The sequence below is a fragment of the Marmota monax genome, unplaced genomic scaffold, assembly GCF_021218885.2.
Source record: "Marmota monax isolate L192 unplaced genomic scaffold, Marmota_monax_Labrador192_F-V1.1 WCK01_AAM20220418_F8-fsc00068, whole genome shotgun sequence".
NCBI lineage: Eukaryota > Metazoa > Chordata > Mammalia > Rodentia > Sciuridae > Marmota > Marmota monax.
In genome coordinates this window covers 4,551,360-4,565,154 of record NW_026692352.1, presented here as the reverse complement: position 1 = coordinate 4,565,154, position 13,795 = coordinate 4,551,360, and the positions used below count along the sequence as shown (strand labels likewise).

The 13,795-nt window shown below is 37.1% G+C and overlaps 1 protein-coding gene across 3 annotated transcripts in view; it reads left to right on the top strand.

Moving 5' to 3' along the window:
• C2cd3 (C2 domain containing 3 centriole elongation regulator) overlaps positions 1-13,795 on the top strand; it is a 145,959-nt gene that overhangs the window by 78,672 nt on the left and 53,492 nt on the right. For all 3 annotated transcript variants that reach the window (XR_006851286.2, XM_046441952.2, XM_046441951.2), the window contains 4 exons: positions 6-129; positions 4,979-5,247; positions 5,742-5,831; positions 9,153-9,755. Coding sequence is in view for 2 of the 3 variants with exons in the window: in XM_046441952.2 (XP_046297908.1) it covers positions 6-129; positions 4,979-5,247; positions 5,742-5,831; positions 9,153-9,755 (1,086 nt within the window). In the remaining variant the exon portion in view is untranslated. The remainder of the gene's footprint in view (positions 1-5; positions 130-4,978; positions 5,248-5,741; positions 5,832-9,152; positions 9,756-13,795) is intronic.

Here is a 13,795-nt window from a genome sequence, read left to right as displayed (position 1 = left end):
TTCAGGTTTACTAGATGTGGGCCTAAGGTATAGGCGAAGTTCAAGAACAACAGAGGGAGTTCTTGCTGCCCGAACTGTCTCCATCTCAGTCCAGATTATCAGAGCCTGTGGTCTGCAAGCAGCAGCCAAGTAAGTCCACTTTATAAAAGCAGTTTTCAAACCTTTTTCTACTGTAGTTCATATAGTATGATCTCACATGTCTATAATTTTCTATGTACAATTTATAGCTCTTAACCCAACTTTTTGTCTGATAAGAAAGCATTTCAGAATTTAAGTAAATCACTTAAAAACTTTGCTAATTTAACTGTTATTGCAACTCAGTTCCTTGACCTTATCCAGTGATTTTATCCTCTGCCTTTTTTAAATATTTACTGCCATGGTCATGCCCTGCATCCTTAAGCCATGCCATGCCCAATCACTGCAATTCCTTTATAAACCCATGTTAACTCATTTTAGTCTCTTAGTCCTAACTCCTGTTTTTTCATCTTGTTTCCCTTCAGTCTGTTCTCAACATAATGGTCAATGATCCTATGAGAACTCACATCAGACCTTGATATGTGTCTATTTAAAACCCACCAGTGACTTTCCATCTCTTTCAAAGTAAAAGCCAGAGTCCTTGAAATAGCCTTAAGTCCCCACATGATTTGACCCCATTATTTCTGTGGCCTTGTCTCTTCCTGATAGTCTCCACTCTACTTACTCCTCTTCAGCCACTGGACTTCTCATTTCTTCAATCCATACCAAGCACATTTCCCCCTCCAGGCCTTTATCTTGTTGTTTTCTCTGCTCAGAAAAGAAAGCCATGTAGAACATCCATGGCCCTGTCCTTTACCTCCTTCAAGTCTTGCTCATACTTCTCTTGGCCTTGAATGTTCCTCCTCCTCCTCCTGTCTACTTAAATTCCTATTTTCCTTCAAGACTTTGCAACATATGTGTAGCCTTCCTTTACTTCTTCCTACCTGGAGGCAGAGTTGGTGCTTTTTCCTTTGTGTATTAGCACCTTGGTTGTAGCACATATTATTCTGTTTGGATTATTGGCATGCATGAATATTCCCCCACTAGGCTGTGAATAACTACTCTAAGTCACTTTCTGAATTTCTGTCTGTCCCCCCACCATATAAAATAGTTCTAGCAACAACAGTAATAAATAGAACTCCTAAGGCTCCTCCCCCACTAACTTCTCCCAAAAGACTTTTTAACTGCCCAAAATATCTTAGTGTCAGAGAAAGTGGCATTAGGGCAGTTTTTAGTCAGATCACTCCCTTACATGAAAACCTTTGATGGTTTCCTATTGTTGATAGGAATTGTACATTTCTAATAATAAAAAAATTAGCATACCCTTTAAAAATATGTATATGTATTCATGTATAAATCATCTTCATGTACTACTGTTCTGTTAAGTTAAACACATAATAAAATATACCATAGGATGAATAGGAAAACTTTAATATATGAGATAGCAGATAAAAAAGTTTTAATATTTTCTTTCTGTGCCTGAACATTTGCTCTATGAAACTCCTAAGCTGGATGCTTCTCTTTAGGGACCACTGGCCTGCAGAATAAGGTCCAACTTCCTTAACTTAGCATTCAAAGCCCTTCAAAATATCTTAGTCTGAGTCTTTTGTTTTGGGTGGGGGCTACTAGGGATTGAACTCAGGGGCACTCAACCACTGAGCTACATCCTCAACCCCACTTTGTATCTTATTTAGAGATAGGGTCTCACTGAGTTGCTTAGCGCCTCGCTTTTTGCTGAGGCTGGCTTTGAACTCATGATCCTTCTGTCTCAGCCTCCTGAGCCAATGGGATTATAGTCTGAGTCTTCAAAGAAGAGTAGTAGTTACTGAGATGCCCAAGAGAGATGAAAGTTATTCTAGTCAAAGAGAAGAACATGTGCAAAGGCATGAAGGCATGAAACTTGTATATTTAGAATATGTGTTCTGTGCAGATCCAGCCAAGATCAGAATTCTTCAGTACAACATTAAATTAACTAGTGGTTAAATGTCAGAAAAGGTCTCAAATTTTACTCAGCACATCTCTGAGAGACTGAATCATAAAATACTCAATAATTCCTCTCTGAGGATTCAAAGGGATTTTGTCTGTGTTGCAGTTTCAAAAAAGAATAGCAAGAAGCTTGCCAGTTCTAACACTGCACTCTTCTGATAGTTGAAGGAGTTCGACAGGATATAAGACAAAGCACTGTGTAATTGAAACAGAACTACACTAGAAAATCAGACACCATGGCTTCTACTCCTACCCCCATCTCCTAGTAGCTAAGCATGATCATGGGCTGATTTATTTACCTCTCTGAGCCTACTTTTCTTCATGTAAAAACTGGAATTTATCTATCCTGATTTTTATAAGGATCAGAATAAAAATTTAAAAATATGAAGTCACTTTAGAAGCTGCCAAAAACTATACAAATGTATGAATTTTTATAATTACATCCACTTGTATTGATAAATTAATGTCACCTTTATTAAAAGCCAACAGAATATAGTAAAATTTGAAGTAAGCTTTGCATTGCCTTTCATTTAGAGGAGGCCTTGGTCTTCTAAATGTTCCCTTCCTTTGAATCTCACTCTGATATTTGATGACAGGTGCTCTAAAGTCTACCTTCTCTCAAGAGACACCATTCCTCATCTTATGGATATTTTTGGTGTCTAAAGTAGGCACTTCTTTTTTATTCACTTGCATCTTCCAACTCACCTGATCTTTAACTGAGAAGAAAATTTTTCTTAAACATAGACAGTAGTCTTTTAAGTTCTGTAGAATGAGAAATTATAGCTGTTTCACTATATACCCAACCTTGAACTCAGTGCATGACCCAGAGCACATGTTCAGCAAATAATTGTAAATGAATGAATTCAAACCACATTGAGTTGAGCCCAAGCCTTTCTGCCATCTCACTGCCATCTCTGAGAGTTCCCTATTAAAAGTCTTTTCACTGCCCATAGGCAGGTTCTTTGTATTTATTCTTTGTATTTATTATCTAATGGTATCTTCAAAATACCCTATGACTATTTTTTAACCACTACTAGCATTCAATTTATTTCTGCCTCATTTTTCCTAGGCATAGCATAAACTTCACAGAATATCCTAGGCATAGCAAAAACTTCACAAAATACTGTTGTATGGACACACTTTAATCTTCTATTAATGATTATTTAGGTTGTTTTCCTTTTTTTATTAGAAGTGAAATTGCAATAAACATCCAAATATATATATATATATATATATATATATATATATATACACACACACACACACACACACTTTTAGTATTTTGTCATATCCTTTTATTAACCATATTTTGAGACTGGAAGGAGATTGAGTAACTTGTCCAGGGTCATACAATAAGGAAATGATGGAGCCAGGATTCAAACTAAGATCTGAATAACTCCAAATTACCACCCTCTACATATATATATGATGCACAGTGGGGATCTTAGAAGAAAAGGCACCCAAGTCTGCTTTAGGGATATTGGGAAATGCTGCAAAAACAGGTGACCTTTTGTCTGTTCCCTTAGGGATTTTTGGGGGTCAGAGGATTTGTCTCATACTATGCCTGTACAAAAAACTACTCTTTATGACTGGCCATTAAAGATCTGCATATTCTATCTGTATATCATGGAACATCTGTACAGAGGAGAACAAAGCAACCCCTGATATCTGGGAAGCCATTTGACATTCATAGCTAGGCTTGGGTATTTTCTTGCTGAACATAATCTCACAGAATATCAGCATCAGATAAAACCACTCTGTGACCATGAAAAGTGAGACAAAAACAAGACTGCTCTATAATCTTATTTAAAAACAGATCAAAAGGGCTGGGGATGTGGCTAAAGTGGTAGCGCGCTCGCCTGACATGAGCGCAGCGCTGGGTTCGATCCTCAGCACCACATACAAATAAAGATGTTGTGTCCACCGAAAACTAAAAAAAATAAATAAATATTTAAAAATTCTCTCTCTCTCTCTCTCTCTTTTTAAAAAAAAATTAAAAAAAAAAAATAAGAACAGCAGCAGAATACAACATACACTAGTATGGCAATATGTAAAACAGTGGATGTGTTACCGATGTGATTCTGCAATCTGTATACGGGGTAAAAATGGGAGTTCATAACCCACTTAAATCAAATGTGTGAAATATGATGTCAAGAACTATGTAATGTTTTGAACAACCAATAATAAAAATTTAAAAAAAAAAAGAAAAGAAAAATAAGAACAGATCAAAAAGATCACTCTAGGGGCTGGGGCTGGGGCTCAGAGGTAGAGCGCTTGCCTACCATGCGTGAGGGCACTAGGTTCGATCCTAAGCACCACATAAAAATAAAGATTAAAAAATATATATATCACTTAACAAATAAAACGGTCCATTTCTTCTGGGGGAAAAAAAAAAGATCACTCTACAAACCACAAAAACACTCAGCATGCCCCTATCTTGTGCAAAATGAGTGACTGCTGCAACTTTATTTAATAAAGCTTTAACTGTAGTCTTCCCTTCTTCCAGATAAGACTCATTAAGCAAACCAGTACAGAGCAACGCCCTGCTCCTTTGAGCTCTCCCCCAAATGAGTTAACATGAGCCCAGTGCTACAGTTCTTTCTGATATCATCTTACTGAGATGCCCTATGGTTCTCTATGGAATATATTTTTCCTTCATTGCAATGAGCAGTAAACCCAACTTGTTCAATGACAGTTGGTTCCTGTGATCTTTGAACAGTATTGACAGTACAAAGCTCTGAAGTGTCACTCTGATAGGTAAATTAATATAGTCTGCCCCCAACCCCCATGTAAGTATGCTGTGATACCTAGTTTACTAAGAAAGCACATTGTAGCACTGCCAAAAGCCCTGATACAAACTGTATTATCACATTGTATGGTTTCATTGAAGGAGTCAAGATATTTTCTAGGCAGTCAAACTGATTTCTAGTAATATCATGGTATACCTTCTTCTCATTCCCACCCTTCTTCCCTACAGGGCTTTGGCTGAGCAAGATCCCGCTCTACAGTTTAGTGCCACAGTTGGAGTCAATGCCTCTGTCACCACTCATCTCTCGTTCTTGCCCAAAGGAGAACAGCGTAGAACCCGCCCTGTGGCCTGTTCCTTCTGTCCTGAGTTCTCCCACCACATAGAGTTCCCATGTAACTTGGTCACTCAGTATTCTAGTGGAGAGGCCTGTTTCCTAGCAGAACAATTAGAGTTTGCAGAAATTATTTTTGGTATTTATCATGAAAATACCAAGTCAGGTAAGCACCAAATGACTCATCATAATAAGAATAAAAAGAGGCTAATTTGAATGGTATGGCCTTTCTTAGGAGATTCACATTGATGAAGTGTTTCAAGGTGAAGGGTCATGATTCCTGCAATTTATATCTAAAGGGTATAACAAAAAATAAGTTTGTGTGTGGAGAAAGAAAGTGTGTGTGTAGAGTTAGTATAGAAGGAGACAAAGCACTGAATCCAAATGTTAATGTGTGAGTCTAGGTGAAGGATGCCTAAGAATTCATTATGACATTCTTGGCAACTTTTCTGTATGCCTGTAATTTTTTCAAAATAAAATGTTTTTAAAATTTTAAGGCATTTAGACTTTGACTAGAATGTGAGTGAGCAAGATAATTTCTAAAGCATCTTTCAGTACTTGAGATTCAGTGAGTATAAGTAGAAGATTATGTGACTATACTGTAAACAAAAGCCCCTTAATCAATAGACCACAAAATAATTTTCTTTTTTTCCTTAACAGTCAGTAGTATAGCCAGTATCCAGTCATGCAAAGAGTATCTGCTTGGAGTAGTAAAGATTCCAACCAAAGAGCTGCTGGTCAAGAGATCTGGTAAGGATCCTAAATTATCACTTTCTGACCCTACCCTTGCCGATGCCCATTCACTTCCCTTCAAGAGGTAATCTTGGGTTGGGCCTGTAGCTCAGTGGTAGAGGGTTTGCCTAGCATGTGTGAGGCACTGGGTTCGATCCTAGCACCACATAATATAAATAAATGAAGTTTTTTAAAAAAGAGGCAATCTTGTCTGGCTTCCTTGAAAATGTGCATAAGCTTCTGAACCCTTCTAGATATTTCAAAGCTTTGCTCAAAGGCATATTAAAGCCTCAATATTTATTTCCCAATCTTTCCTAATCATTCCAAATGTCTTCTAATAAAACAATGAAGCTTAAAACATTTTATTCATTGTATTCATCCTACTCTAAGAATGATGATGATGATGAAAAAGAGGGAGGAGGAGAAGGATGAGAATATGGCAATACCCATTACATTACATAGCATTTTGTAAAATATTTTCTCTGATCTTGTTTAGAGCCTCAGGATAACCTTGCCTGGCGAGGGTACAGAATCTTATTTTCATTTGACAGATGAGAAAACAGGCTCAGGGATGACAAAACCACCTCGCTAGTACGTAACAGAATTTGAAATCAAATTCAGATTCACCAATTATTTTTTACTATACTGTCCTCTTTCATTGAAGAAGAAGGAATAAGGTAGGTGATAAAGGCCCAAAAGAATACACACAACCACCATGGCAGTGTGGAAATATTGGTGCCATCCTTACTCATAGATGGGTGACCTTGCCCAAGTAATTTGACCTGTCTGAGCCTCTGTATGAAGATAGTTAATCTTGACAAGTATACAAGGTAGGAACTGATGAAATCAGAGTACATGACACGTAGTAGGTACTCAGTAAATGTTAGTTTTTCTTCTCTCATCCATGTTCCTCTATATAATCGTGTAATCTTGTTTCCAGAATTTATCACACACTTCCTAATTTAATTATAAATTAACATTTGAGCATTACCCTCAAATCAGAACCTGTATGTCTGCCAGAGAGAAGTCTGTACAACTTGATAAATGATTCAGTTCTCACTTCTGTCACTTGCTATTTGTGATCTGGAATGAATTATTTCATATCTCAGATCTATAACTCCCTCATCTATGGAAATAATAAGATACGTCACAAGATTATGGAAGCATTTATTGAAATTATACATGTGAATAGAGCGGGGCACATAGAATACCTCAGCTTCCTTCCTTCTGAAACTTACTACAGAGTTTCTCAGGGAGCAGGCACCATCTGGTAAATCTATCTCTACAAATTAAAATTAACCCTTTGCATAAGCCTTTTAGATAATTTGGGATATATCATTTGTCTTTTCTTCTGAGTTCTAAAGTGAACATTCTATTTTATTTCTTCCTACCACTAATCTCAATTATAGTATCTCGGAGCTAAATGGACCATCTAATCTAAGCAATTCGTAAGCACAAGTGAGAAATTGTACACACATTTGTATATTTTTCTAGGACTAATAGATTTTATTACAGCAAAAGGGACTTGTGACCAAAAAAAGTTAAGAATAACTAGGTTATAGAAAAATACTCAAATGAGTGTTACTAAAGCCAAGGCCATAGTTATTAGATTGTCCAAGTGGAAAGAAAGCTTAAAGATCAACATTTTCAGCCACCTCATTTTGTAAACAAAAATAAGAAGGCCAGAAATATTAAATGCCTGTCCAAAACCTTATGTAACCTTTGGCAGGTTAATCTCAGTAAGTCCAAATTGTCTCATTTGTGACAAACATTTCCCAGAAAATTACAGTGAATGTTATCATACTTGTCCACAATCTGCTTTAATATAATTCTGAAATCCACAAAGCCCTGAAAATAAAGTTTTTAAATAACTCATAAAGTAGCTAAATCCAACCTTACCTGACATGAAACTTAGACAACCTTCTGTTTATATAAAGTTTTTTTGAAGCACCATGTTTATTCATTTATATATTGTCTATAACCATTTTGTCACTATAGCTGCTTGGTTGAATAGTTACATCAGACACCAAATGACCCAAAAGCCTATAATATTTACTACTAAAAAAGTTTGCCAACTCCTAACTTAAATGACCCCTGATTGTTATATAATATTCTGTTTATTTTCAAGTCTGAAAAATTCTAAATTCAGAAACAAATCTGGCCCTAGGGGTTTCAGGTAAGATAGTATGAACATGTGGTAAGTGTATTATAGACTTTTGAAGCAGCTAGACATCGGTTCAAATCTTTACCACTTCATAGCTGTAATAAAATTTGATTAGGGGGCTGGGATATAGCAGAGCACCTGCCTAGCATGTCTGAAGCACTGGGTTTGATCCTTAGCACCACATAAAAATAAACAAATAAAAGAATGGCATGCTGTCCATCTACAACTACAAAAAAATAATTTAAAAATTTTTTTGATTAGGTATGTGAGCTATCATTTTCTTATGTAGAATAGGGATTATCCCATTTAATCCTCAGAACTTCATAGGGTTGGTTATCAGGGGAATTAATGAAATAATATATACATGGCACCAGCACAATTTCTGAAATATAATAGATACTGAATAAAAAGTAACTAGTATTGCTAGGTGTGGTGTTGCACGCCTGTAATCCAAGCAGCTCAGGAGGCTGAAGCAGGAAGATCATGAGTTCAAAGCCAGCCTCAGCAAAAGCAAGGCACTAAGCAACTCAGTGGGACCCTGTATCTAAACAAAATGCAAAATAGGGCTGGGGATGTGGTTCAGTGGTCGAGTGCCCTTGAGTTCAATCCCTGGTACCAAAAAATAAAGTAGTCATTATTATTTTGGAATCTAATGTCTGGTCCTTGGTGTGTGTTTACTAAATGGCAAACACTTTGGTGTGGAATACCTGAGATCAGACCCAGATCTCCTGATGTTTTATCCCTGGCCTTTTCCATTGTACTCACAGGACAATAATAATATTTCCACGTCATTTATAGTACTTTTTTTTACAAAGCTCTTCCTAAACCATTATCTCATTTAACAATTATAATAACTTTGATAAACAAGATCAGCATTAATTTTCTCATTTGTGAGGTAAAGAAAGCAAAGCTAAGAGAGATTAATGATTTACCCAGAATAAACCACTGATTCTGGGCTGAGCCAAAGAGAGAACTCAGATCTTTCAACTCCTAGTCTTCATTCTTCCCTTCTAATCTCATTGCCTCAATAGTCAGATAGAAGAGAAACTCTAATTCACTGTTGGTATGTTTTCTTTTCTGTCTTGAGCCAAGCTGATGGATAATCTGGAGTGGAAAGGGGGTAAGTTTTTTACTTTTAAAGACAATAATTAAAAATCTTTTCTTTCTCCCATAAGGAATCACAGGGTGGTATCCTGTCATTTTACCAGAAGATGGAGACCTGCCTCACGGTTTGGAGCTTTTACAGAAGATTGTGGGTGGTCTGGAACTTTCAGTTTCCTTCACCCATCCTGGAGATAGAGAACGGGTATTAGAAGCTGCTGAGTTGATAGGATGGAACTTTGAGAATAGCCTGAAGGATCTTGTCAAGATGGATGAAGAGGAGCCAGCCACTGTCACCATCTCCACCCCAAGACTATGGCTGCCCATGCATTGCGTGCTGCTTGCTGGCCACACACGCATTCATAAGAGCACATATTGCTACCTTCGCTATAAGCTCTATGATCATGAAGCCTTCTGGACTCCTCTCAAGAAGCCTAAAGAATCTGCAGTCAAAAATCAGGTCATGGTTACTTTCCAGGCATCCAAAAGAGCAGAAGTAATTCGGGGCCCTTCACTGCTTTGGTACTTCAGGGAAGAGAGGCTAGAGATCCAAGTATGGAGAGCTTATGGCAATGATAGTGTAGAGAGGCCCCACCAGACGGACAGCTGGATTGGCTCAGCCTACGTGGACTTAGCCAGACTTGGGGAGAGGTCAGCAAGGACACTAACTATCAGTGGTAAGTGAGGAGCCAGGCTCAACTATTATGATTTGGGTATCTACTATGTATTAAGGACTGTATGAGACATCCTGTCCAACATTATTTTATTTGATCTTCCCAGCAATCATGTGGGATACATATTAGACCCATTTTATAGTCATGAAAATGAAGGCTCAGAGTGGTTGGGTAACCTGCCCAGAGTCACAAACAAGTTAGTGTTCTTTCCATTATTACATGCTGAAAGATTAATAATAATGTAGTCGTGCTTCTTGTAACGAAAGAGATTTCAAAGAAAGAGGTCCACAGACTGGTATTCCCAAGTTACAGTTCTTGGAGTCACTAAAGATCCAAGAACTGGCTTTGAACTTTGTAGCACTAGAGTATATCCAAAATCATCAGATTTTTGCACTTAACATAGTCCCTAAAATATTGTAAATACTCAGTTAATATTTATAGAATGAGTAAAGTTAGGGGAATACCTGCTGCGGAAACAAGGATATGCATCCTCTCTGGCCAGCACATTTGGACCCATAAAGAAAATCTATATGGTAATGAACTGATTCTTGTGAATCATATGCTAAGCATTTTTTTCACAAGAATCAGTCAGTTAATTATCATACAGAAAAGAAAACAGTAACATTTTACAAATGGTATGGGTTGGGTACTGTCTTGATCCCTGAGAATTCAAACATGAGTAAGAAATAGTCCCTGACCTCATTGATTTTACTGTCTACTGTGAGAACACAATAGTAAACTAATTATAGGGAAGCATAAGAACTAAAGAAAAGGTATTCTCAGTGGTGCTCTGGAAGCATAGGGATGCAGCATCTCTGGGGCAAAGATGACACCTCAATGAAAGTGGTACTTGACCTCCAAGTTTCAAAGGATTTAGAGATAAGCCAAGGAAAGGAGGAAAGAAAGGTATTCTTAAAAGGGGAAGAGCACTTATGGAGGCACAGAGGCATTAAGCGGTTTGATAAATTTTAGGTGCTATAAGTGGGGACAGCCGGATCATAGGATACATAGGTTGGAATGGTGGACGATAAAGCTAGAGAGGTAGGCAAGAGTACTATGTTTCAACTCTTACTTCTAAGTAGAAAAGTTTGGACTTTTTCCCAGGAGCTATGGAAAACTATTATAATGAGTTCTGAATATAGGAGTAACAGCTTTGCATTCTTTAAAAAAAAAAAAAAATTCTAGCAAGTATAGTGCAGAATAAATTCCAGCTAAGCAGACTAGATTCTTTACAAACATGATATTTATTCAGCATAACACTCCTGTAAGGTTTGTCATTTCCCCCTATTTTTTTTAATTGATTTTATTTTTTTAAATACACGACAGTGGAATGAATTACAATTCTTATTACACATCTAGAGCACAATTTTTCATATCTTTGTATATAAAGTATGTTCACGCCAATTCATGTCTTTATACATGCACTTTGGGGTTTTTTTGCATTACAATTCTTACTACACATATATACCACGATTTTTCATATCTCTCTATATAACACATGTTGACACCCAACTTGTGTCTTTATATATGTACTTTGGTTAATGATGTCCATAACATTCCACTATCCTTGCTAATTCCCTGCTCCCTCCCTTTCCCTTCCACCCCTCTTCCCTATCTAGAATTCATCTATTCCTCCCATGCTCTCCTTCCCTACCCCACTATGAGTCAGCCTCCTTATATCAGAGGAAACATTTGGTTTTTGGGGATTGGCTAACTTTACTTAGCATTATCTTCTCCAACGCCATCCATTTACCTGCAAATGCCATGATTTTATTCTCTTTTATTGCTGAATAAAATTCCATTGTGTATATATGTCACATTTTTTTTATCCATTCATCCACTGAAGGGCATCTAGGTTGGCTCCACAGTTTAACCATTGTGAATTGTGCTGTTATAAACACTGATGTGGCTGCATCCCTGTAGTATGCTGTTTTTAAGTCCTTTGGGTATAGTCTGAGGAGAAGGATAGCTGGGTCAAATGGTGGTTCCATTCCCAGATTTCCATACTGCTTTCCATATTGGCTGCACCAATTTGCAGTCCCACCAGCAATGTATGAGTGTACCTTTTTCCCCACATCCTTGCCAACACTTATTGCTGTTTGTCTTCATAATAGTTGCCATTCTGACTGGAGTGAGATGATATCTTAGAGTAGTTTTGATTTGCATTTCTCTAATTGCTAGAGATGCTGAGCATTTTTTCATATATTTGTTGATTGATTGTATATCCTCTTCTGAGAAGTGTCTGTTCAGGTCCTTGGCCTATTTGTTAATTGGGTTATTTATTTATTTATTTATTTATTTATTTATTTATTGGTGCTTAGCTTTTTGAGTTCTTTATATACGCTAGAGATTAGTGTTCTGATGTGTGAGGGGTAAAAATTTGCTCCAAGGATGTAGGCTCTCTGTTCACCTCACAGATTGTTTCTTTTGCTGAGAAGAAACTTTTTAGTTTGAGGCTATCCCATTTATTGATTCTTGGTTTTAATTCTTGTGCTATAGGAGTCTTATTAATAAAGTTGGGGCCTAATCCCACATGATGAAGATTAGGGCCTACTTTTTCTTCTATTAAATGCAGAGTCTCTGGTTTAATTCCTAGGTCTTTGATCCATTTTGAGTTAAGTTTTGTGCATGGTGAGAAATAGGGGTTTAATTTCATTTTGTTGCATATGGATTTCCAATTTTCCTAGCACCATTTGTTGAAGATGCTATCTTTTCTCCATTGCATGTTTTTGGTACCTTTGTCTAATATAAGATAATTGTAATTTTGTGAGTTAGTCTATTTTACTCTGACCCTTTAATTGAGCAGGTGACCCAGGTTAAAAGAAGATAACTGAGTGAATTTGGGTGATTGTCCAAATTATCTGAACTCTCTGGATCCCGCAAGTATAAATCTGGCCCAGTGGAGCACCTTATCAAATGTTGTATGCCCTATTTTATTGAGGCTGGCTTGGAATCACTTCAGAGAGCAAGAGGAAAGTCCTTGAAGTGAGCCAAGGGTACTTGAATGAACTTCATAAAGACAGGCTTTTAACTTCAGTCTTCTGAAGAATGTAGATTTTGAACACTAAATATAGATCTAAGGGTCTAGCATATATACCCCTTTATATTAAACAATACCAAAGAGGTTATTTAACTTTTTATATCATCCATGCCCCTTCCACTTCTCCACATTCCACTAGTCTGAGCTTTTTATCCACTTGTTCAAGGGCCCTTATACAAGACATTGCATTTTTGTTTTTGTTGAATGAGTCAGTCAACCCATCTAGGATCCATCCAGCTGACTTCTGCATACTATAAGTTTCCTGAGGATAAGGATTTAACTGTGTTGCCTTTAGGTGTCTTCCCTCTTATGACTTGCCCTTATTTTCTGTTCATGATAATCATAACAATTTACATATTCCACCAAGAAGAAAATAGTTTATTTAAAAATAAAAAAAGACTAGAAAGTTCTATTTTATGTGTGCCATATGTGAATCTGTTAATTCCATTTTCTTGAATTGAGTTTAACAGAGCAAACTTTGAGATTCAGAAGGAACTATTGGTGCCTTCTGCTTTGTAAGTAAAATCTCATTTTAACATGCAGCAAACCAGCAAAGTTCAAATCCCTGGGTTTAAATCTGCCGTTTACTGGTATAGTGATCTTGGCAAATTATTTAATCCTTCTGAGATTCTGGCACATAAAAAAGACTTAACTACTATTAATTCCCTTACTTTTCCTTCTTGCCTCCTGCTTCCACCTCCTATTTCCCTTCAAAATAATCATCAGGGTTACTGCCATAACATATTTAATTGGTGAAGCAAGGTTCAACTGAGCACCAGTACAACTTCCTGATTGGGAGAAGTCTAAAAATAGGAGCCTATGGAACATGAAGAAGAGAAGACGGACACTTGTGATTTCATCAAATATTGGACTTGGACTCCGAAGTAGAGTGTTTGCCTAGCATGCACAAAGCCCCTGCGTTCAATCCCCAACACCACCAAAAAAAAAAAAAACTTAGGCTCAGCTAGTTGCTCTAGTACATGAATCCCTTCCACAACAACTC